This window comes from Furipterus horrens, unplaced genomic scaffold (assembly GCF_987537825.1).
Source record: "Furipterus horrens unplaced genomic scaffold, mFurHor1.1.pri manual_scaffold_17, whole genome shotgun sequence".
Taxonomy (NCBI): domain Eukaryota; kingdom Metazoa; phylum Chordata; class Mammalia; order Chiroptera; family Furipteridae; genus Furipterus; species Furipterus horrens.
In genome coordinates, this window is record NW_028327187.1 from 47,490,803 (window position 1) to 47,516,575 (window position 25,773).

Genomic DNA, 25,773 nt, shown 5'->3' on the forward strand with positions numbered 1-25,773 from the left:
AAAGCTTCAATCATTTTAAACAGGGCTTTCCATGATTTCTAAATTAGCTGGTTCCCATTTGTAAACCAGGAAACAGGACAAGTTGGACTTGCCTATTCTGCTTTCAGTGCTAAGCTTTTGGGGGGTAATCACTTGTCTAATCAGAATGCAAAGTATTCTCTGGATCCTGGAACTTACTTGGGAGAAAATGTCATAAATATTTTTTGGGAAAAGTAACTTAAATTAGCAAGGTTCTCGCTCACTGGTCCCCTGGGCCTGGGGAAGCTTGGGAAATACCCAGCTGCTCTGAGGGCCAAGTCTCAGGCCTGGACCTGCAACCTCAACTACTTCATCTACTAATGGGAAACCACCAGAAACCAGGTACTGAGTCCAAATTCCAAGGACCCCCAGCTCATCAGCTCATCTGGGTTCACCAGGTCACTAGCCCTGTGACTAGGGGCAATTTCACATTTTTTTCAAATTTCCCAAGGATACTGCTGTTGTCTTTGGACATGCTGTTAAACAAATGAGCAGATGGCTGATGAAATGGACTCCTAGAAACTTCTGATCTGATCACAGATTCTATGACAGACAGAGACCCAATCTCAGAGTGGTCTCAGAAATCCAATTTTCTAAACTAAGTTTCTGAAATCCACAGTAAAAGACCTTCTTCAAGGATGTAGTTAAAAGAGAAGCAAACACTCATCTTGGAAAATAAGAAGCTAAATTCCAGGAATGGCCTGATGAGATAGAACTATCAGCTCAGCTGAAGTAAAAGCATATTTTTTAAAACTCCCATTTTCTACTTTATCCATGATTTATATAATGGGTGACACACAACTTGAAATTAGTGCTTGGTTATATTCCTGCAAATGGAGCAAAAATAATCTATTTGACTTGTCTCCCTGCCTGCCTGTGACTTGTGGGGGGCATGTCAGTTCCTAGGAGGACAACAAATGTCCCAATTGTCTTTGAATCCCCAGGGACCACCTGAATATAAACCTCAGGACTCCAGATGTGGCTGATGGATGAGTGAACCATGAATGGACTGGCAGGGAGAGTTAGAGAAACTAGGAGAAGGCACTTAGCAGAGGAGAGCTCTGTTTTTCCCTGTCTCCAGCACCTGGGGTAACACTTAGCAAGAACTAAACCACCTACAGAAAAGGCTGCACCTCTTATTGAATATAGCAGGGAAAAAAGCTTTTTCCTTTCTTCTGCAGTCTCTCTCCATAGTGAATTTTTTAAACCTTCTATTTAATGTCGTGCTGCCTGGGGCCCAGGACCACTCTCAGTGAGGTCCCATAGATGCTGGGACAGACCCTGTAGAAGGAGTGTACTATCAGGGACCGCTAGGAAGTGGACAGTCCATATCCCATTCTGGGGAGTGGTGGGGGGAGCGACAGGAGGTGTGCCCGGTGTGAGTCCAGGCTTCAAGCCCAAGGCACAGTGGGCCATTGCCCCATCATTCTGTGCTCACAGAACAGAAATTCAAAGAAAAAATTATTAGAAACTTCAATACAAATGCTGCAGAGCATTGGGCCTGTGCATGGAGCCCTTCTTGTGGAAGCAGGGTCACTGGGTGGCTGCCTGTGCACACCCTGGAAGCTGTCCCTAGCCTGAGAAATGATGGTCAGAGCACTGGACTGCCACCATGGTTTTGTGATAAGGGACTTCTTTTCTATGGGAACATGATCCATTGTGAGCTAGAGCTCTAATTCCCCCTGATGCCATCATCACTTTGTAGAAAGGTCTTCTGTCCTTTTTATTTAGAGTAGTCATATTTACCCACTCTCTTTCTCACCAGAATGTGGGCCTGGGTTACAGGTTTGGTCCTGGGTCAGGACACATACAAAACAGCTGATCGATGTTTCTCTCTCACATCAATGTTTCTGTCCCTCTTTTTGTCCCTTCCCCTCTCTCTAAAAATAAGTAAATAAAATCTCCAAAAAATTAGCAAGACTTACTTTAAATAGAAATCACTCTTTGGCCATTCTCACTACTTTTTCATTTAAACTACCTAGAAGGAAGCCTGACTTCATAAATTCAACTAAATGATTCAACTGGTAGTGTAATTTCTATCCCACATGTTCTTTAGGATCAGAGAACAAAACCTAATAGCCAGACAGAGCAGCGTGGCCTAATAAGAACACTGATTTAGCACTCTCAATTCTGAACTCCTTCTTTGGAACCAGGTTGAAATATTTTCTGAAAGACTCTTGAGCTCAGCATTCCTAATTTGAGCAGGTCATTGCAGAGCCACCTTGTATCCAGAGGGAATGAGCTATAAAATAGGAAAGCATTCTTTCTCCTCCTCCTCCTCCTCCTCTTCCTCTTCCTTCTTCTTCTTATTCCTTTTCTTCTTCACTTTTTGACTCAACCAAGTGGCTTTATTAGAGAAAAATAGTATTAAAAATGACTTCAGAGTTAGCGTTAGTGCCTTTCTTCTTGCTAAAGGTAGGTACAAACATTAATGAAGGTACTAAATTTGCCACTTGACACAGGACATAACTGTCTCTTTCTCTTCTCCTTATCCCTGTTTTTCCTCCTTTTTGGCCACTATGGGAGTCTGACTTCTCACTTTCCCAGCGTAGGCCAGGGTATTACAGACTTTTCTTCCAAGCACATGGCTAGCTACTTCCAGTGTGGTCAAGGCCTCCAGCCCACACTGGCCAAGGGTATAGCCTCATCTTCCAGAGGTCTGCTTGCCAGGAGAACCACTTGATCTTCTGGGGCGTTCCCCTCTAATAAGGCTCCATGAGCCTTGATCTGGGCAACTGTCTCCTGGCCAGTCACCTTGAGGATATGTAGTTCCTGGGCATGGACAAAGAACTCCATGTTGGCTACTGAACGAACTGTGGCTATGGCTGCCACTACCACAAAGATGGAGCCAAAAATAGGAAGGAGTACATTGTCACTGCCTGCTGCATGCCATGTCACTACTCAGGAAAGCGTTTTTAATAAAGAGTTCCATATTAGAGAGAGCAGCCTGAAGGTGCTTAGTAGTGTTTGATGGGAAAGAATAAAATGTGGCCACCGAATTTCAAAACAATAATCTCAGCAGTAGAGGAAATGAAATGGCATATTACCATAGGACATGTTTGAGTGGAGACAGAATGGCTATTGGGCAGGAGTATTAACAAAGGGCTTAAATATCTATTATGAGGTTAAATTATTTCATTTCCAAAGCCTCTTCCAACCTTGTGATTTTGCAATGTGTATATCAACAGTGACACATGATACGACGGAAAAAGTCTGAGGGTTGAGTTTTCATGTTGACTCTATCCTTCAACTGTTATGTAACCTTAGGCAAACTACTTAACCACTTTATAGCTTAACTTATTGCCATTGAAAAGCAAAGGGATAATACTAAATAACCTCACAGGAATGCTGTGAAGATATGAACAATATTTTAAAATTATTCTATAAATCCATATTAAATAGGTACATGCCAGACACCTAATTGGTTTAGTATAGAGGCAAGAATACAAAGCTCCAGTATTTATAAAAACTACAGGGGAATTCACTAATAAATCCACAGGCAGTGCTGTCATTGATTCATCTCTAGAATTAAAAAACTCTGGAGTTCTGGTAGATATATGTTTAGCAATCTAGCCCATTCTTCTGTCACTGAAATCATTCCAAGAGATATTAACCTTTAGCCTCTGAAAGAGTTAAACACCCTAACGTTAATTTGAGGAAACCTAGGCAGGGTCTGAAAGGAGTCCCAAAGCAGTTCTGTGTAAGTGTCTATTGCCCCAAATTCTCAAAAGTATGCCTCGGACCTCCAGGGAGTCTTAAGTTTATAAATTAATGGTATTATAAGGCCACAGGTGAAAAAGAACTTGCAGGAAGCTAAGCCTCCTCCTTGCAAAACCAATACTGTAGTTGCTCATTTCCGACAATAGACAAACAATCCTATGAATCTATGAAGCCTTCCAAGAGCTGGGTGTTGTTTCATCCCCAACTAGAAATTGGGGTTGGAATAATCAAACATCTGGGGGCCTAAATCACTACCACTCTTACAAATTTTCATCACTCTTTGAGATTCTTATCCCCTATTCATTAAATATAAAGAAGAAAATTGGTGGTAGTGAATTTTACAGGAAACACCAGTTCCTTCCAAGGCCTCTTTTTCTATCAACCCTGCCCTACATTCCTGAAAAGGTATTGCAGAGTGAAAGACTTCACTCAGGCTCTAAGGTGTCTGGTCACATGGGTCTTCCAGAGAGAGGAGAATGTTTTGCAAGTGATTGAAAGGTTGTCCTTACATTTAAAATGGCTCTGTTTTTTTCCATTTTCAGATTTGAAGTATGTTTGACTTCAGAGAAATAAGGAGAGGGCAACCTGGTATTTTCTCAAATCAGTAGGGATCAACACCTAGCTTATCTTTCTCTAGTGAGACAGCAGCTCACACCTTTAGCCTGAAAGAAACACAAACAAGAGACAGAAAGAGTAGGGTTAAAAGGCCAAAGTAGCTCTCCCTTCTTCCATCTCCAACCAGAGGCAACCAAGCTCTTGCTTCTTTCCTTGCATTGTTGGTCTGTTCTGACAAGAACATAAGGCTCTCTGCTTGAGAAGGCACTATTGACAGTGCAGCTGCCACTACAAAACAAAATTGTAAGTACTGTCAGACAGAAAGAACCTATGGCAGGCAAAGGCATTTTTCTTGAGCTTTTCCTCTCAAAATGCAATAGAGAAAATACATGACTAAATTCAGTACATTATATGGGTATCAGTAAACCTTTGCTTGTCAAAGACTGAAAAGAACTTGCTTACCATTGATGATATCAATATGATAAGCATCAATTCAATCGCAAAATGACTTATGCTACTTTTACGGTCAACCAATATTTACATATTTTTTAAAATGTGACCAATTTATTATTATGACCCACTATTTTAATCCTGACTGTTGTGTACTGAAAAATCAATCGATCATCATATCTGTGCTGTCATGGCCACCAGAGATGTTTGAATCCTGTTTTCTGCTAAAAAAAGATTCTTGAAATGAGTCCTATTGATGTCTGTGCTAGGTGAACTTAACCTTCTTGGCATTGTCCAGACTCAAGCTTCTTTTCTAAGAATCTTCTCATTCCTAGCTAAGCCCTACTGCAGAATGAGGAACTCTGTGTTGTATGAGTGTTTCTCAACGAAGCCACTCAGAAATCCCAGGTCGGGAATTCAAGCAAAAAGAATCCAAATACAAAATCCTCCCAGGATGCCTCCAGCAGCACAAACCAATAAAACATCTTTCATGCCACATGTCAACAAAATTCACTAAAAAGTATTGGAGAAAAAAAGAGAGAGTCTTTATTCAACCAAATAGTTTTCAAACTGGGAAGATGCAGCCTCAGGTGAAAATAGAATGGTGTTCTGCAGAGACAAAGGAGAGGCCATCTCTAATGGAGAACATTTGTGCCCATGTTTCCATCATGCAAATGAGGACTTCAAGTCTGATCAGTGTGGATTATTTAATATAGATGTAAATGAGGGGTACAACCTGTGCATTTCTTTTTTTTCTTTTATTTATTTATTTTTTTTAATTTAATTTAATTTTATTTTTATTTTTTGGTTTTTCAATTACAGTTGTCCCATTTTTCCCCCATTTCTCGCCCTCCACCTGGCCCACCCCTTCTCCCACAGTCATTTCCCACCCTGTTATCCATGTTCATGTGTCATTTATACATGTTCTTTGACTAGACCCTTCCCCTACTTAGCTCCCTTCTCTCTCACCCCCTTCCCTCCTGATAACTGTTATTCTGTTCCATGTTCAATTTTGTTCATTTGTTTGTGTTGTTCATTAGTCTCCAGTATCAAGTGATATCATATGGTATTTTTCTTCCATTGCCTGGCTCATTTCGCTAATCATAATCCTCTCTAGTTCCATACACGTCGTCACAAATGGCAGGGGTTACTTCTACCTTTCTGCTGCATAGTATTTCATTGTGTAAATGTACCAGAGTTTTTTAACCTACTCGTCTACAGATGGGCACTTAGGCTGTCTGTTCTTCGCCATCATGGGTCGCATGCATGCTCCTGAGAAGGGCCTGTCCCAGTCAGCTCTGCACTACTGCCACAGCATCCCCACCTGGCTTAAATTGACTTCTGGTGACATGAAGGAGCAGATCTACAAACTGGCCAAGAAGGGCCTGACTCCCTCACAAATCGGTGTGATCCTCAGAGACTCACATGGTGTTGCACAAGTGCGTTTTGTGACAGGCAATAAAATCTTGACAATTCTTAAGTCCAAAGGACTTGCTCCTGATCTTCCTGAGGATCTCTACCATTTAATTAAGAAAGCAGTTGCTGTTCAAAAGCATCTTGAGAGGAACAGAAAGGATAAGGATGCTAAATTCCATCTGATTCTGATCGAGAGCCGTATTCACCAGTTGGCTCGATATTATAAGACCAAACGAGTCCTCCCTCCCAATTGGAAATACAAGTCATCCACAGCCTCTGCCCTGGCTGCATAAAATGTCTGTACTCAAGCAATAAAACCATTGTTTAACTAGAAAAAAATTAAAGAAGAACAATAGGAGGGAGAGATAAGTTTTTCCCTAGTACAAACTTTGGGCACTGTCTTCCTTTTCTGGATCCACCCCTGGTCAAAATTCCATGGGTTTCATATCTTTTCTGGCTGGCTGGCTGTGAGGAGATCTAGCTGGATTCTGACACTGCTATTCTCTCACACATGGGCCTGCCACGGCTCTCTGCTGTGAGCTGCACTTAGTTGAGTCCCCTCCCCCCTGGTTCTGCAGCACCCTCCAGCCCTCCTCAGGCTTGTCTAGCAACACCATTCTGCTGGCGAGCCAGTGCTCATGCCAACAGTCCCTGCCCATGCCAACAGTCCCTGCCCAGCTTCAAGTCCTGTCTCTGCTCCTCCTCCAAAAAAGTCTCTGTGTTGCCTCCAAGCTGCAGCTCTGGCCTGAGTACCTGCCTGGCAGAGCCTTGTTGTATGCCTGCATGTGCTACTTGCCTGCCTGGGGTCCCTACCAAGTCTGCAGTTCTGCCGCAGCTTTCCCGTATGGGCCTCTCTCCCCAGCTCAGTTCTGCTTTTTCATCTGGGAAGCCTTGGTGCGAGCACCCGGGGTGCAGGGTTGCCAGCCAAGGGAGTCCCCACCTAGGCTGAGTTCATACAGTTTCTCACAGTCCGGGCTGTTCACTGTCTTCCCACACCTCCAGCTATTTCAACCAAATCTTTTCGCTGACTCCCTCCAGGACTTTGCTAGTCAGGACGCCTATGGCAGGGGGAAGTTTCCAAGCAGATCCCTGCTAATGAGCCAGTCAGCAGCTGCCCAATTAGGATGTCATGTGGCAGAGGCGCTGGGCTGGGAATCCCAGTGCGACTTCACTTGAAGAACTCTGGCTGAGCTTTCTGCCCTCTTTTATGCTGTTCCTACACTCCCTTCCCTGTTTGCCCTATCTGAAATCCGCACTAACTCACTCTACTCCATGTTTGTACTCCAAGTCCTTCCGAAATGGGAGCAAGCAGACAACACTGTTAACCTACTGTGCTGCCATCTACTGCCTCCTCCTGTGCATTTCTAATTGGTCAGGACAGATCACAGTCTATTGGTTAAGTTGCAGTATGGTGATGATGGGACAAGGAACATCCCTGCAGTGGTTGATTCAGAAAGCATAAACAGACAGGAGGTTGAAAGTTTAGTCTATGGTTCTCCCCAGAATGCAGAGTACATGAGAGGCCTCTGTCAGCAAAGAGCCCCTAGACTTCTGGCTTTGAATTTAGGCCCAGTTAACCACTGGGAGTCTATCTTAATAGATAAATTCCTTCTTGGGGTTTATACATGAATAGTAGTCATTGTATGTTTGCCTCATGTTTTCCTAGAACATCCATAAATCATGAAGTTTCTGTTTCAAATGATAACCAAGGGCCCTAACTGTGGTATTGTATGGACCCTAACTCCCCTTCAGTGTGGCTGAGGATAATAGAATAATAGCACTTTGCCATTGAAAGGTGATCTCCATAATAATCTACCCAGTTCCCTGTCACCATAGGCCTTCAGTATAGCCATCCCCAGATGAAGACACTTTATTCCCATGGGGTGATTCTTCTAGTGCAGGCTGTGGGACTGATCCAGTTTATTGGGACTTGGAGAACTAGAAGCCAGCAGTTCAGCAGTTCAGCATCCAGTCAACCAAGCCACTGTCCCGTCTGAATCTTGTATATTGGTAGCTGTACCTGAGCCCTTGCATTGTTGCCACATAACCAAGCTCTGTTTTACATTCCACTTCAGTGAGTTTAAACTGCATGCAATTTTGTTCCCCAGGGGCATATTTAACAATATCTAGGCACGCTTTTGACTGTCACACTTGAGTAAGAAGTACTGTTGATATTAAGGAAGTAGGCTAGGAATGCTCCTAAACATCCTACAATGAACAGGATACACCTTCCCCCAACAAAAAGTCATCTGAGACAAAATGTCAAGAGTACAGTGGTTGATACACCTTGAACTATGGTAATTTCAGTAATTGACTCCCTATCTTATTTCCTGCCCACTAGCCTTATTCATGTTTCCAGACCTCTATAATACCAATCATCTGCCTCATAGACTTCTGCATACATCCACACTCTTCAGATACAGTGTTCCATCCACATATTGAGAACCCTCTCTCTTACCCACTAGTAGCACATCTGGGCGGCTTCTGATGCCAAACGCTCATCATTCCACTTGAGTGCTTTGAGGCCATATCACATGCTTGTTAACAACCCAAGATCTGGATCCACACTGCTTGGATTTAAGTCCTGGTGCCTCCATTTGGTAGCTGTGTAACCTTAGACAAGTTACTTTACCCTCCTGAGCCTCAGTTTTCTTATTTATAAAATACAAATAGTGGCAGTTCCTATGTTGTGAGTGAAATAACATATGCCAACTGCTTAGCAAAGTTATCAGCACATTTTTAAATATGGCAGGTCCTCAAAAAATGTCCTTTTGTTCAATGTTGTTCTGTTATAATGTTAATGAGAAAAAAATCAACTCCCAGCTGAACTGCTCACTGTCTGTGTGTGTTTGCATGTCTCCCCATGTCTGCGTGGGTTTTCCCCAGGACCCCCACTATCCTCCCACATCCCAAAGATGAGCATGTGAGGTGAACTGGCATGACTCATTGTCCCAGTCTGAGTACATGCGGGTGTGATGTGTCCTGCAATGCAAGGGCATCCTGTCCAGGTCTGGTTTCCACCTTCTACTCTGAGCTGCCAAGACAGGCCCTGACCCCTGTGACCCTGAACAAGAATCAGCGGGTTGGAAGATCATTATCTTACTTGTTTTTTACTCATCTTTCTTAAATGTATGCAAAACTCATACTTATTTCAATGTTTAATAGCAGAAGTGATTAGGGTCTTTATTTACAAGTTTAGTAATGTTTTTGCGATCAGAAATATGTCATTGGAACTTAACTTTTGTTTATATGAGTTAGCCTGTGGTAAAACTGGTTTTGTTAATATGTCATTTCACTTGAAGTCAGTTTCCAAGAACCTATTGACGTTAAATGAAGACTTATTGTTTGGTAAATGTTAGCTATTACACATTGCTAAGGCATTTCCAGGCTGCTTCAGCAGGTCTCTCTTGTCCAGTGATTATCAACCTTCTAGATCTGCATGATCCAATAGTGCACACAGTACTTTCTGCCATGATGGAAGTATTTTCTATGTATGCTGTCCAATAGGTAGCCATTGTATGACCATTGACTAGTTAAAATGTAGACAATGTGACTAAAACAAAACCCTTAATTTTAAATATATTATTTAATTTTAATTAATTTAAATTTAAATAGCCAAATGTGGCTAGTAGTTATCATGTTGCACAGCACACTTCTAGAGTTTTTCAAACTTAATATTCCACCAAAAGTAAAACTCCAATAAACTCTCCTGAAGAAAGGAAGGATATTCCTACTCCCTGTCCTTCCAGACATTTAAAATTATTGTCCTAGTGAGCTGTTGTACTGATGGGACTATGTTGCAATAATCAGGCTAAGTGCAACAGAAAAAGAGCCTTAGACAGTAATGATTAATCTATCTAGTTCTGCCTCTCCCTGATCCAGTCAGCCCACTGCCAAACGAGCCTCTTACCCCACAGCAGTGGTTCCCTTCTGGGGTGATATTGCCCCCAGGAGACAGCTAGAAATCTCTGGAGATATTTTGGTTGTGAAAACTGGGAGATGGGAGAGCTGATATTGGCATTTAGTGGATAAATACAGGGATGCTGCTAAATATCCTACAATGCACAAGGCAGCCCCCCACAACAAAGAATTATCTGACCCTGAATGTTGAGAAACTCTGCCCTGGAGGGAATTCTTAAACAATCTCAGATAGGGAAGCATTTCTTCTGCTCTTAAAAGCCTTCAAAGACAGCAGGTCTTCTAACCTTCCTGAAAAATTCAGTGTAATGTTTACACTACTACAATTTACTCCCTTCAGATTACCTAGAAGGAAACTATTTCTTTCCATATTACGGGCAAAGTTTTAAAAGCCAATTCTTCAATCTGGAAAAATGCAAAGAAGAGAAATCTTTAAGGCAGTGGAGGCTATAGAGGAGAATTGGGTCTAGTTCACCAATTGCTAAGATATCAGAAAGAAGAGAGTGTTTGAGCCTGCCAAAGTTTTAGGATGAATGACAAATTATGATTTCCACAGTGTACAATAAAATGGTTGACCTTATTATCCCACAAAGGTGATACAGTATAAAAAGGTAAATGTATTCTCAAAGGGGTTGGGTTTAGATATGTTTACAGTTTCTAAAACTGTAAGTGATTATTTAGAGGATCTAGAAATATTAAGTCCACTTTTCTTTGACATTGATAGTATGGCAAGAATTCCTGCTCTCCCCTGATACCTCCTCCTGTGCCTCACAGACAGAAATCTGGGTTGGAAGGCCTGTGGGCCTTAGCCAGTCATTGGGATAGATCCTAGGTCTCCTGAATTTCTCTGTGTTGCAATTTAGGTTCATTTTCTCATGTGTTTTCTTCAAGGAAAAAGTTGAAAGCTACTATATTCACTCCAGAATACCAAACTGGATATTTCAGATCACAAACCATTTTTTTTTACCTAACTCTGAGCATGGGGACTCTCTAAACTATCTTACCTAACTGCCTGCAACTTTTCACTGTACTTTGTAACCGAAATGCCTCTCTGTACCAGCAGTCAGTAGGGTCACATATGCAAAATTCAGCCCTTCAGATGTTTTACCAATATCTGGAGATTTGGAAAATGGAAGGTAGTTGATGACCTTAAACTGTTTCCTTTGCTGAAAAGACCAAAGATAATCATGTGAAGATAAATTATCCCCCCCTCCAACCTCAGGGACTATGGCCACATTTGAAATAGTTGTTAAGTTAGTTGTATTCTGCCACTGAATAATAATGCCAGCTGTCAGGCTTGCCTAAGGCATGAATAACTGATATAAGCAGGAATGTGGGGCTCAATAATTGCTTGAAAAATGTAACACAATCTTCTCTTCCAAGCCTTGTCCTCCAATGATATAACCCTTTAATCCAATGTCTGCAAATGAACTGCACAACTTTAAAACAAAACATCATTTGGCATGTATATAGAGCATGAAATGAAAATCATGATCCAGAAAGGATGTACTCTTGACATTATTCACATGCGTTTTACTTCTAGATTTCTGGTTTGGTTTCCTTTATAGCTTTTAAAAGGGTTTCTTAACTATCACAAGGCAATTTAAAGGTTATTTTCTTTATTCAGGTTTATCCCACACTGCCTTTGAGAGTAATGGTGAGAATTATCCATTAAAATTCTCCTCTACACTCTGAGAATGAACTGGACTTAATTTTTATTACCTAAGCTCTTCTAGGTGGACACTGGGACTCCAATACTAATACCTACCAATTTTTCAGTTGTATGGCTATGAACTACTTCAAACAAAATAGGGGGTCTTCGTTCCTCTTTTTGCATGAGAAGATCCTCTTTTCTTAATTCTGATTTTGTTTTTCTGGCAGCTGTGCTTCTATCAAGATCAGTGCCTATCACAAAAATTAGAAAATAATAAATGGTTATTTGCATTGAATTCTATAATATAGTTGGTATCAATCTGGTTATCCTGGCCCTCACATGGTCCTGTGCCCTGGTTGATCATCACGGTTTCTGCATCTGAGTTTTCAGCCCTGTCCAGAAACCTTTATCATGCTACATGAACTCACATTAGTCACATGATGGGCAGTGATATGGAAAACTTTAAATCAGCTCGGTAGCATCCTCTTTCCAGTAAAGCAATATACAAGAGAAATTTAATTTAAAAAATTACATGGTGACTTACAAAAAATGAACCAAAAACAATGGCTTTTTCCAAAAGAGCTATTTGTATCAAGTGCCACCATAGGGCTACCTCCAAAGCAAATTATACTCCCACTGGCAGGTCAGGGTTCCAATCCTCTGTGCAGTGCTAGACAAAATGACCAGAACTTCACTTTGGACATTTTTTCCACATCCATAATAACCCATGCCTTCTGATTTACTGATTTTTTTAACTTGTTACATTATTTTTACAATTTTTTAAAAAATGACATATCTTCATGGATACAGAATGGCTTCTCTGGCTCCCCAAAGACCATGCACAGTGTATCCCCATTCTGCCTTGGCTTCCTCTACCTCTTTCTTTGTTTCTAATATCCATCCCAAAGCTTATCTTAGTTTGGGAGTCCTTGGCCTCCATATTTTGCAAAGGAAAATGTATAGAATGGTTCATTTAACCCTTTGTGACTATCTAGATTTGAGAAACTGCCCTTCTGGGTTCCCTTGACTAGAACCCTGAAAGTATCGTCGTCGTCGTCGGCAGCCGTCCGTCTGGAGAGACGATGGTGTAGCTTCTTAAGAGTCTATCTGCACCGCCGAGAATGGCTGTGCAGTCCGACTCGGGAGTGACATCGTATCTGTCTCCTCCCGTGTTGAATCGACATCTTGCGATGACGCTGAAGCTACAGAGTCTGGGCAGGGTGATATGGAGGGTCTGCTGTTGCCCATGCAGCAGACCCCCCCTCTCTTCGCAGCTGAAGGGTCCAAGGGAAAGACGGAGTCGATACAGCTTGGCTTCAGGTGCGCCGCAGGAGTTGCCGGTGTTGACTACAACGTCAAACCGCCTTAGGGACTCCGGCTCCGGATTTTCTGTCAGGGTTTACTCCCTTAGCCTTTCCCCTGAAGAGGTATGCTGCAAGGCAGCGGAGGTTTTTTGGAGTCAGAGTTTTCCTTCTCTGATGTACCCTGACTGGAAGATCGAACCAGCGACACTTAGCTCGCAGGCCGACGCTCAATCCACTGAGCTAAACCAGCCAGGGCGTGCCCTGAAAGTATAAACTCTCACAATCTCTGGTGTTAGCCTTTTGTTATTTTATCATAGACTTACCTCTTGTCTATTGAAAAATTAAGAGCCCCTATCTGATAAGAAATCAAGAATGGTTCTGTGGGCTCCCAAATCTTGAGTAATGCTACATAATGTTTATCTGGGTTTCAGGGAGAATATTATTTGATGAGGTTAATTATTACCCAATGACACCTGCAATAAATAACTATGATATGTATGAATATTCAATGTTATGATTGTAGATTTGTTTATTAATATAATTAATCAAATTGTTGATCTTTTATTAGTCGGGGGTGAAGCAGAATTCTGATTAATAATACAGGCTTTGGAGCCAAACTGCCTGTGTTCAAGTTCTGGACACGCTACGTCCTAGATATGTGATCTTAGACAAGGCACTTAGTTTCTCTATGGATGAGTTTCCTCAGGTGTAAGGTGGGGATAATTATTATGTTTATACCATAAAGCCAAGATGAGAACTAAATGATATACTCCAGCATGGTGCCTGGCATATGGAAAGTCCTCCATGACTAGTAGCCATTAATGTTATTCTTACCCTTGTTACAAAGGATAAGGTTGCCCATTGTTAATATACATTATTGATTTTTACATATAAATACTGACTTTTTAAAAAACACCAGGTGTGTTTTGTGACATTATCTCCAAATAAGTTTTGTCTGTTTTAGTCTTCCAATCTTTGAAATCAGCTCAGGTGGTCCATTAAATCTTAATTCAGATGGTTCTGTTTTTACCAAAGCCTGGAAAACATTATTTCCCATCTGATGGTAGTGGCTCCTCTAAAGTAAGTTTCTGTTATCACCACTACTAGCTAACTGATCTATAGTCAAGGCAGAGTGGGTGACTGGTAATGTGATGTGATTAGATGCAAGTGTTCTTCATTCTGAGTACTACAGAAAAATTAAATTTCCTTTCCAACACTCCCTTGAATTTCTGAAAAGATTGAGCATTGATTTTATCTGGCATGTTAGAGTGGGAAGGAGGAGGCCCAGCATGTGGAAGAAGAGGTATTGCAAATTCACTAATCCAGATACAAAATGAGGGATTTATTTCAAACATGATACTGTCAGGCCAGTTATGTGAGGAAGTGCCAATTGGGTAAGTTAGCCTATGACCAGGTGGCATTGTGAGAATGAATGAGGTTGCTCCTGATAAGGATCTGCCCATTAATTACAAATGGGGGGTTTAATTTCAGAAGCCTGTGATTAACTCCAGCAAGGACACCTGCCTAAGGCTGATAACAATAGGGTTCAGAAAAATTCCAATTAGCAGATTATGTCCAGTGATGAAGTTAATGGAAATGAATGTATCGCTTGGGCCCCTTGAGAACAACAGCTTGTAAAAAAAGCTCTAGTCAGTCCTGAGAATGGGGAAAGTGGAGCAATATCTATTCCTCTGTAGTGTCCTCTGGTGATGGAATTTAGCTGAAAATATGAAGAACTGACTTGAGCTCTCTCTGTTCACTGTACTGCAAATGTTTTGTATGATGAGCTCTGAACCCAGTGACTCTGTCCTGTGCTCATTAATCTAGAATAATCTTAGAAGATAATGCTGGCTTTTTAACAGGAAGACCTAGGGCAGATATAGGGGCAAACTCATTAAGGCCTGAATGCAAAATCCTAGGGAGGTGCAGGCAATGTATTCTTTAGTGGCCACGGCCCAGCCCACATCATTGCAAATTTTAAAATTCAATCAAGTTGGTTCATACACCAAGTTTCTTTAGAAGTATAGTTGTAGGTAATATAAGCCAAATTTAATTTCTTGGTGTGTTGATCTCCTTCACTTTTCTCTGTTCCCTACCATATTTTTTTTCCTTTTAAAAAACATGATTTTAAATGGGAAGTCCAAAATTATTCAGTATAATTTTGGAGTTCAAAGAGAAAGCAAAACTTGATCAAAAAAGAATAAAATTGAATTTTCTACCTGACCTCAATCTAAACCCAAATGGTTGTTAAATGATCATTTTTTTAAAGGTTAAATCATGATATTCATGAAAGTTCAACTGAACACATGTCAAAAATTTTGTTTAACTCATTAATTAGTGAGGGAACCGGGAGGGAATCAGGAGGTCAGGAACCTACAACCTATGGCCTAAAAGTCAAATCCAGCCTATCACCTTTCTTGTATTCCTTGTATTTTGTATTCCTTTACACATTGCCTATGGCTGTTTTTCTGCTACAATGGTAAAGTTGTTTTGCCCGCAAAGCAAAACATATTAACTATCTTAACTTTTACCAAAAAAGTTCGCTGGCCCTTGATATAGACTATCAGGGATGCTGAAAGCTTTGTACAAAAATAAATTTACAAATAGAAGGCAATGATTGAATTCTGCCGTACAAGAAATATCTGCATTACAATTTACAGAGTTATAAAATAACTCAGCCCTGGCTGGTTTAGCTCAGTGGATTGAGCGTCGGCCTGCGAGCTAAGTGTCGCTGGTTCGATCTTCCAGTCAGGGTACATCAGAGAAGGAAAACTCTGACTCCAAAAAACCTCCGCTGCCTTGCGGCATACCTCTTCAGGGGAAAGGCTAAGGGAGTAAACCCCGACAGAAAATCCGGAGCCGGAGTCCCTAAGGCGGTTTGACGTTGTAGTCAACACCGGCAACTCCTGCGGCGCACCTGAACCCAAGCTGTATCGACTCCGTCTTTCCCTTGGACCCTTCAGCTGCGAAGAGAGGGGGGGTCTGCTGCATGGGCAACAGCAGACCCTCCATATTACCCTGCCCAGGCTCTGTAGCTTCAGCGTCATCGCAAGATGTCGATTCAACACGGGAGGAGACAGATACCATGTCACTCCCGAGTCGGACTGCACAGCCATTCTTGGCGGTGCAGATAGACTCTGAAGAAGCTACACCATCGTCTCTCGAGACGGACGGCTGCCGACGACGAAAATAACTCAAAGATAATCAAAGGCACAGGTAACCCAGGAACTCTATTAGGCTCACTATGTAAACAAAAATTCAGACTAGGGTTCTAAGGAGAAATCTTGTTTTATAAACTAGGACTGAGGTGGGGAAAACGCTGAGATTTGGAAACTAACAGAACAAGGATAGTACCATAATGCAAATCCCCAGTGACTGGAATTTAGAATGGAGGAGGCTGAGGCTGGCCACTTGAGCACTTTCTGCTTCAAGCCTCAATTGCTCTGGAAACTGGGACAGGACTGGCCCCTTGGGGTAGATAAGCAGGCCCAACTATGGGGAAGCTGGGGCAGATAGAGGCTGATTCCACAAACTCTCCTGGTTTCAACTATTGTAGGCTAAAAATTCTCACATCTACATTTTCAGCCCTGACCTCTCCTTCAAAAGTCATGAAAGAGTTATACAATTTGATGGGTACATCAAATTCAACATGTTGAAAATTGAACTTTTTAAAAACCCTAAACCTGCTCTTCCTCCTGTATACACTATCTGAATTAGTGACACCACAATCAACCAGACATGCAATCCAGAAGGCTGACCTCATTGATTTACTTCTCCCTCCAGTATTACTTGACACATCCAATGAATGTCTTAAATCTGTTCTTTCCTGTATATCTCTAGTATCACTGTTAATTTAAGGTCTTATCATCTCTTCACCTAGATGAGTGATATATTTTAACTAGTTCTGAAACTCATTCAATGGTGTGCTGGAGCTGGCTTACACAAGCTGATGAAAAGTGGTTATGTGCATCTCTTCACAACTGTGTTCCATCGTGTCATATTGGTAACTTGAAATTGGCCAGTGTGGGGATATTTACACCAAAAAAAATGGCAAACACTACAAATCACGATTTTTGTGGTACGTTGTTTATTAAACAGTAGCAACACATTTATCACTGCCAATTCACCACACTTTAGCCAAATTTATCTTTGTAAAATATTTGTTCAACTATACCCCTCTCCCGATTAAAACTCTTCAGTGGCTCCCTATGGCCAGAAGAGACTATTAAGTTCCTTATCATGGCAAACAAAACCTTTTATCATCTGGGTCCTGCCTAAATGTCTAGTTTCCTCTCCTACCTCTTATTAGTCTCATAAATTTACATACTTCTAATTTCTCTTGAAAGAATTGCAACACTAGACCCTTATTTGTGCTTATAACAAGAAGTTGAGGAGCAGATGCTTCACTTGAGAAGGTATGTGCTCTCTAGTTCACCAGTTTCTACCATTTACTAATCCAAATTGTATGTGTGCACCCAAACCTAGTCTTCATTTCTGTTATCTATTAAGTGCTGGCCCTTGCTGTTAACCATATTATAAAGTCCTGATTATTATCAGAATCATCTGACCCTCACCGTAGAGTCTCTCCCTCTCTTTCTTTACCATGGCTGTCCTCATGATAGTCCATAGTACATGCACAGTTTAGAAAGGGAGTAGCAGCAGGCTGGAGAGACGCAGAAGAAAAGAGAAGAGTAGAAATGTATAGTCTTTGGGTCAGAATTTCCATTTTGAAGCAATAGAATTGTGAAAATGACAGTATCTTAAGATTTGTGACTTCAGGGTATTCCCTATTGAGCCTATATGTTAACCCCCCTTAAAGTCTTGAAGTGTCTACATTCTCAGCTGGACATGGAAAGGAAAAACCCAAGTAAACTACCTCACATTGACTCAAACTCTAGGAGCCAGATTTGTAAACATGAGTCAATGTATTAATTTGAATTTTGGAAACTTAATTCATTTTTGCTAGTGCCTGCTGTGTGTTCAATGCTATGGGGAAAACATGAGCAGACTAAGACAGCTTTGCTTCAAAGAGCTCACAACCTTATTGAAGAGGCAAAAAACAAATGTGAAATAATAAGAGAATAATATGTGGCAGTATCAAAAAAATTAGGTCTTGGATGTAACCTCATACCCACATCTAGGTGGTCAGTATGGAGTAGGCAAATCAAGTTAATACAGGGAGCTATTGAAGAAGCCAAGGCTTATAATGGCCCTTCCCTGGCAGAGAAATGGAGTAGACCATTCCACACAGGGAACCCACAAGGATATTCACATGGAAAGCAATGCATATGTTAGGTGTGGCAACCTGTGAATTATAAGGCTGATTGAAGGGAAAAAAACAGTCGGGGTAGGAGGACATGGATGATCATTGCAGAATAGTATTTTTTTTAAAGATTTCATCTCTGGTGTCACATACCCAGAAAGCTAAATGGGTAATGACAGGCTTCTTGTCGAATACTAAGTCAAAGACAACAGAATCAGATGATTCCAAAAAGCATTTCATATTCTAGGCATAGATAGCAACCTTTCAGCTTCATGATACAAGCAGGGATAAGCAATATTCACAAGTATCATTGTGTGTCTTGGACCAGCTTGGAATCATTAGAATAAAAGGAAAGAAGAAAATAAAAAATATAAAAAACAAAAAGAGCAAGGAAGTGGAGAGAAAAGATCCACTTTCCATGGTAGGAAGCAGATCTAACCACCAGTATAACCCAGGGAATTCTGTACTACCATATATTTTTCCTCCACCTACCACCTTCTGACTCTAAATCTTGACAGAGATTGAGAAATGCACCTGCCCACTGAAAAGGGGCAGATTCCTAGATCTAAGTTCCTTTCTTTCTGGACCAACTGTGACACATTGTGCACTTACCATCCCTCACAGTTCTAGGCTTTATACTGGTTGTCGTGTTTATGTTCATTACCAGGCCCACAGACCTACTTTTTCCTTAGCCTGTAGTTCTGTTAATTTCTGAGATTATTCTGTTTTGTGTCCCATTTTCTTTATGAGCCAGTTGCTCACATCCTTGCTGTTGTATTTCTAGCTGCCCTCTCTAAATGTTTAACAATGTTTACTCTCTGCTCAATCCAAGCAATTGATGACCAATGTGCAGCCAGCTCTCAATTATTCAGAGGCTTATGCAACCACTCCCTAAAGGAAACAGATTTCTTTCAAATCCTCCCCCTTTCTCTTCTACCTTTTTCCTATTCCCTGTTTTCTGACCATTCCCTATTTGGGAATCTTTCATCCAAGGTGGGAAGGAGGCAAAGATGATGAGAAGCTATAGCTCATTCTTTGTTAGTTTTCCAGCAATTGTGGGTTTCTAAAAAAAATAATAAATAAGAATAAAGAAACTATTGATTAAAACTATTTGTTTACTCTGTGAGAATTTCAATTACCTGTGTTCTCTTCCAGATAAAATAAGTATTTGGAACTTTTTTTTTTAAGTGTATTAAGATCAATATTACATTACTTCCTGGAATCCTACATATGCTTTGAATACTCAACTCCACCCCTCCATGAGGCCTCCTCTGACTATTCTGGTCCTCCTCATTCCCTACCACACTGAGACTCTTCTGTGGGTCTTATGAGCTGCTTCATGCCTCAGTTTCACTATTAGACCGTGAGAAAACTGGGTCCCAAAAGATACATTTAAAGTTCATTGATAAGGTTCTGCACTCACCCAAAGATGTTCCTGAATATCCAAAGAACTGCATACCTTTCACCTATACCTGCTATTTACAACAAGCATCTCATCATGGACACAGTATTTTATCAAAAGTCCTTTTGCTACTGGTAGCCCCTCCTCTAAGCCTAGAGGTCCTCATTTACAGACTACCTTTCCCTAACAATTACAGATTCTCTCTACCTTGTTGGCTCCTATGGAAAATTGGAACAACATTGTCTGCCTTAGTCTTTGGTCCTCTGAAGTTCTATATACATACAAAGTCTTCTCCTTAGCACCTAGTGCTTTATTTAGCGCTATGGTCTTTAACATTACTGGTTATCTTATCCTTTCAAACAAATATTCCTCCAATTTCTGCTGCTCATTTAGAAATGAACACAAACTACTCTGTACTTCTACGTACCAAATTTGTGTACATCTGATCTACCAAACTAAGCTTCAGAAGGTAAATAAAATGTCCTTTATTTTTCTGTATTCCCCATTGTGTCTCAGACAGAATTGGGCATATTGTGGTTGCACTATTTTAAGAGTGAAGGTGTATAGTCATATTGCCTCAGTTTTAATCTTGGCTCTGCTACTTAAAGCTGTGTAATCATAGGTATGTTTTTAAACTCTGTGTGCCTCAGCTCCTTCATTTGAGGAGAATAGTTACCTCACGAAGTCATTGTGGAGATAAAATGAGTAAATATGTATAAAGCACTTAGAATAGTGCTTGGCATACAATAAGCATTCCACAAATAGCTATTATGGTAAGGAGGAAAATTGACAAAGGCATGGTGACTCCAGTTTCTGAACCACTGACATTTGATGGGCCCTGTGCTATCTCCAAGCCTTAATCCTGCCCTCTTATGATTTTTTTTTTAAATTTTATCCAGGTCCCCACTCTGATGATGGACACCCAGTTCTCTGAGTTCACACCAGACATCACTCCCATTATGCTGGCTGCCCACACCAACAACTATGAAATTATCAAATTGCTTGTCCAAAAACGAGTCACTATTCCACGGCCTCACCAGATCCGCTGCAACTGTGTGGAGTGTGTGTCCAGTTCAGAGGTAGACAGTCTGCGTCACTCCCGCTCCCGGCTGAACATCTATAAAGCTCTGGCAAGCCCCTCACTTATTGCCTTATCAAGTGAGGACCCCATCCTAACTGCTTTTCGCCTGGGCTGGGAGCTCAAGGAACTCAGCAAGGTAGAGAATGAATTTAAGGCCGAGTACGAGGAGCTCTCCCAACAGTGCAAGCTCTTTGCCAAAGACTTGCTGGACCAAGCTCGAAGCTCCCGGGAACTGGAAATTATCCTCAACCATCGAGATGACCATAGTGAAGAACTTGACCCTCAGAAGTACCATGACTTGGCCAAGCTCAAGGTAGCAATCAAATACCACCAGAAAGAGGTAAGCTGAGTGCTTCTCTCCTGTCAGGGAAGCTTAAGCCCTCCAGTACAGAGTAGCAGAGCAGAGTCAGTATTTTTATAGCACTTTAAGAAACAAATGGTTAGACAGGCTTCAAAAACAGACCCACTTATCCAAGACACATACCGTCTCTGCATATTTTCTGATGGCCAAGTAAGTAAGGAAAAATACTAATCACCTAGCTCTTTGGTGGGAAAGCACTTATTAATTCAACAAATGTTTATTTAGCACTGTTCTAGATGTTGGGATGCAGATAACAGACACTCACCCTGGCTTCATGGAGCTTACAAGCTCATGGTAGACTTTAAGTAAATAATATTAGTGAATATATAATTACAAATTATCATTAAGTGCTCTGAAGGAGAACGTCAATAAGAACACATAATGAAGGACCCTGCCTTATATACTGGGACATGGTGGGCAGTGATTATGGATGGCTCACTTCCTGTTAGGGAATATTTCATCCAAGGTGAGAAGGAGGCAAAAATGACAAGAAACTGTAACTCATCCACTGTCAGTTCTCCAGCAATTACAATGCTTGTAATTGTTGACAGAACTAAATCCCTGGAAGTCCCTCAGCAAGAAGACCAAGACATGCATTTGAAAGATGAAATCATACTCATGGTGTAGTGCTATAGAAGGCTAGAGTAATATCTTCTGTGGTGTGACCTCTGAACGTTTAGAGTTTACCTCTTTGTGGAGCTCAGTTCAAGCAGAACATAGAATGAAAGGCTTTGTTTTCCACCTTGGTTACATTTACAATCTAGCCAGTGCTGTTCTATGCATTGGATCAAACAATTTGGGGGAGACTCCTAGCAAGCTCAGAAGCCTAATTTAACTCTTTAAGTAGGCAGATGATACAGTAGAAAGGGAATGGACTTTAGAACCAAAGCAACTGAACATGGAATTCCAACTCACCAGCTGTATGACCTGAAGAAAGTCACTCAAATTTTCAGGACATTAGTTTTTTTCAATTATAAAATGGTGGTGATAATAGTTCCTCCACTTCACAGGGCTATTAAAGGAAATAAAGAAGAAAGTGCTAGTGTGGCACAAGAAGTAGTTTAATGTCCATTTTCATCTCTCTTCCAATGTTACCAGGAGACAGGTTGAAACAGGTTGAAGTAAGAGGTACTTGCCATCTGAAGGGCAACCAGCAGTGCCACCCTTTATGGGTCCAACCAAGCCCTCAGACAAATCACATTGTGTGTTCACCTGGTCCTTTTGTCTAAAACAAGAAAAGAAATACTATGCCTGTGAAATTAGGCAAAGATGAGTACCAGGGACAACCTCGAAGGGGATACAATATGACAAAATAGTAACATAAAGATCGAAAGGACTATATTGGGGCAGATAGTAAACGGATAGGCCCACATGAGTCTCCTTATCCTACTTTTGCCCCTAATTGCTTTAAGTTATTTCACTAAGTCTACAGTTACTTAACCTCATTTTCTCTTCCAAAAAAATGGGAATAATAATAAGAACACTTACCTCCCTGGAGAAATATAAAATTTACATAAAATAAAACATATATTTATGCACAGCACAATATTCAGCACACATTAGACATTCAATAAACATTAGCTGCTATTATTATTCATTTTATTTTCATTGTTACACCTGGGGCCCATGGTCATAGATATGGTGATGACCCATCCCCTCCCTTACTCCTCTCTCCCTCCCTTCACCACCCTACTGTTGATGTATAGTATCAGTTGTGTTAAGTAGTATGCTGTAAGGTCTAATTGACTTTTCTTCACTTTGATATATGTGTATACATCCATCAGTGATGTATATTATACTTTCAGTGTGCTTTTTACTTTACATATTGTTATAATACTGTGAGGGGAAAAAAATCACAGGTAATTTTAGAACATGAATTGCTTCCAGGTGACAAAATGGTTAATGGGAATACAACTGTAAAAAAAATAGATATTGCAGAATATAACTCAAGTTTGCATTCCTTACCTTACTAGATAGCAGATCAACTTCATAGTTTTAGGTGCCCATCCCCCTAAAAATTGACAGAGCATTTATTTTCAAACAATTTCACTGAAATATTTTATCAATTTTGTATTACTAGATTATTTCCCAACTAGTTTATCATTTGACCCCTTCTGCTTGTATAATCTTCATTTGCCAATTTTAGTTACTTCTCCATTTGGACACCATTGTGATGAATTCCTTACTCGCATGGGGATCTGCTTGACATATGACCACGGACTTACCCTTGGGTTCTACATTCACTGCCCTCCAACCCTCATTTTTCAGTCTTTTACTTTCCTGAAACCTTGTTCACTGTGTCCCTTATTTCCTAAAGTATTTTATTATTGTTATTACAGAATATCTCTATGTTACTATATGTTCAATTTATTTCTCAGCTACCATTATACCAACCTAAATGTGACAAGGAGTTAAATTTCTCTTTGCTCATTAAGTATTAGAGATCCCAAAACTGTTTTCAGAGTCCATTTGCTATGTACAGTCAAATAGAAAATGTCATTTGTTTCATTGTAGTAAAATATACATAACATAGAATTGATCATTTTAACCACTTTTAAGTTTACAGATCAATAGCATTAAGTACATTCATATTACTGGGCAACCATCACCACTAGGAATCATTTTTTGAAGATGCACAAGTTTTAGGGTGTCCACTTTTCTTCCTATTGTGATCCCATACAATTAGAGTTTCATAGTTTACAGGCATTATTTTTAATCCATAATGCTGGCAAAGTAACATCTTTTAACTATTCAAAATTATGAATATTCAGGAGTAATACAAAAGTAATACAAAAAACACTGTATTTATGCCAAAATCAACAATTTTAGACCTAGTAGTATTCACTCATCACTGTGAATCAAATCAATGAGAACCCTGGAATTTAATAGACTGAACCATTTCAGTCACAGCACATCAAACTCCAATTCCAGGCTTGCAGCAAATACAGCAAGGATAGTGAGTAACTCTCAACTCCAATGTCAATAATTTCGTGAAAAAGAATATATCCTTACATAAACTCAAAAATGGCCCAAAGTTTAATCCCAAGGCCAGAGACTTCAGAATTATTTCAAGATTTACATATTTAGCTCCAAATTTTCAAAGTTAAATTACCCTAACAATGGCTATATATCAATTTTAGTTTAATTCTTCTTCAAACCAAGCCACACTGATTAGCAGGGCAAGCTTGAAAATTCAGATGTATCCTAATGTTTGCACTCCAAGGACACTGCTTTCAAAATGTAAAATATGATTTATTCTCATCAAAATTTGTAAATTTATTGTGAATTGTAGCTTCATTTCCTCTAAAGAACTCTGTAATCCTCCCCAATCCTTGAAATTCAGTTTTTTTATAATCTGTGGTTCCACTGAGTCTCAAATGAGTATACAATTAACTCTTGAATAACGTGGAAGTTAGGGGCATTAACCCCACACACAGCTGAAAATCTACCTATAACGTTTGACTCTCCCAAAACTTAACTACTAATAGGCCACTATTGACCAGAAGCCTTTCTGATAACATTAATGTCAATTAACACATATTTTGTATGTTAGTATTATATACTGTATTATTATAATAAAGTAAGCTAGAGAAAAGAAACTGCTATTTAAAAAATCATAAAGAGGAGAAAACATGTTTCCAGTATTATTGAAAAAAATCTGCGTATAAATGGACTCGGGCAATTCAAATCTGTGGTTCAAGAGTCAACTGTAGTTCCTAATTGCTTTCTATTCAATCCACATGTCTCATTTAAGACTGAAGACTCTCACCTTAAACAAATCAGCATTGTCCTTGTTTGGGGGTTGTTTCTGTAATTTCAAGTTTAGTGTGTTTGGATAAGAAACACAATCCTGTGAGTTTCTGGGGATCTAATAATTCAGGTATTTGTCAGCACCTCATTCTCAGAAGTCCTTGATCTGAGGAAGCAGACTAAGTCTTTTTCAATAAATATCCGTAATCTAGTCTTTTAAAATCTAAAACATTCAAACAGTGCTTAAGGCCACAAGCATAAAGAGTTGCGATCTTCATCATTTATTTTATCATATTATGCAATACACTTGAGCACCAATTTTCACAGTACAAATTTGTGTAGGATGTGATAGAACTAGGTAAACTAACTTCTTCACTGGGCACAAATAAATGAACAAAAACTAACTTTATCCTTCCATTATATATAGGGCAAATGAACTCAGCTTTTCTGTTAGATAAAATTCCTCAATTTCCTTGGAGACAGATAGTTTATGTGTGCTTACTCATCATGAAGAAAACTAATTAACATCGTAAATGAGTTACACCCCAGGGTCTGATGGAACACATTTGGCTTGAGAAGTGCATATGTGTAGCACCTAAACAAGTTAGAGACATCTTTTTATTTTTATTTTTATTTTTTTTTTTTTTTAAGATTTAATGTGTTTTATTGATTAAAATATTACATTTGTGCCACTTTCCCTTCCCTCTGCTCCCCTCCACCCGGTGGCCCCCTCCCTCCAGTTGTCCCCCCCTTTTAGATTATGTCCATTAGTTGTGCTTACAGTTCCTCCCAACCTCTCTCCGTCTATTCCATTCCCTCCTACCATGATCTCCAATTCCTATATCATCTCCCTCCCTCTCCCCACTCCCCCTCCCTGTTGA

The 25,773-nt window shown here is 40.3% G+C and overlaps 1 protein-coding gene and 1 pseudogene across 1 annotated transcript in view; both read left to right on the top strand.

The window, feature by feature from the left end:
• Positions 1–25,773, top strand: part of TRPC5 (transient receptor potential cation channel subfamily C member 5) — a 166,489-nt gene that overhangs the window by 26,698 nt on the left and 114,018 nt on the right. The window contains exon 2 of the mRNA XM_090264555.1: positions 20,600–21,121. Coding sequence (XP_090120681.1) covers positions 20,600–21,121 — 522 coding nt within the window. The remainder of the gene's footprint in view (positions 1–20,599; positions 21,122–25,773) is intronic.
• LOC149990957 (small ribosomal subunit protein uS15 pseudogene) lies at positions 5,997–6,480 on the top strand (annotated as a pseudogene).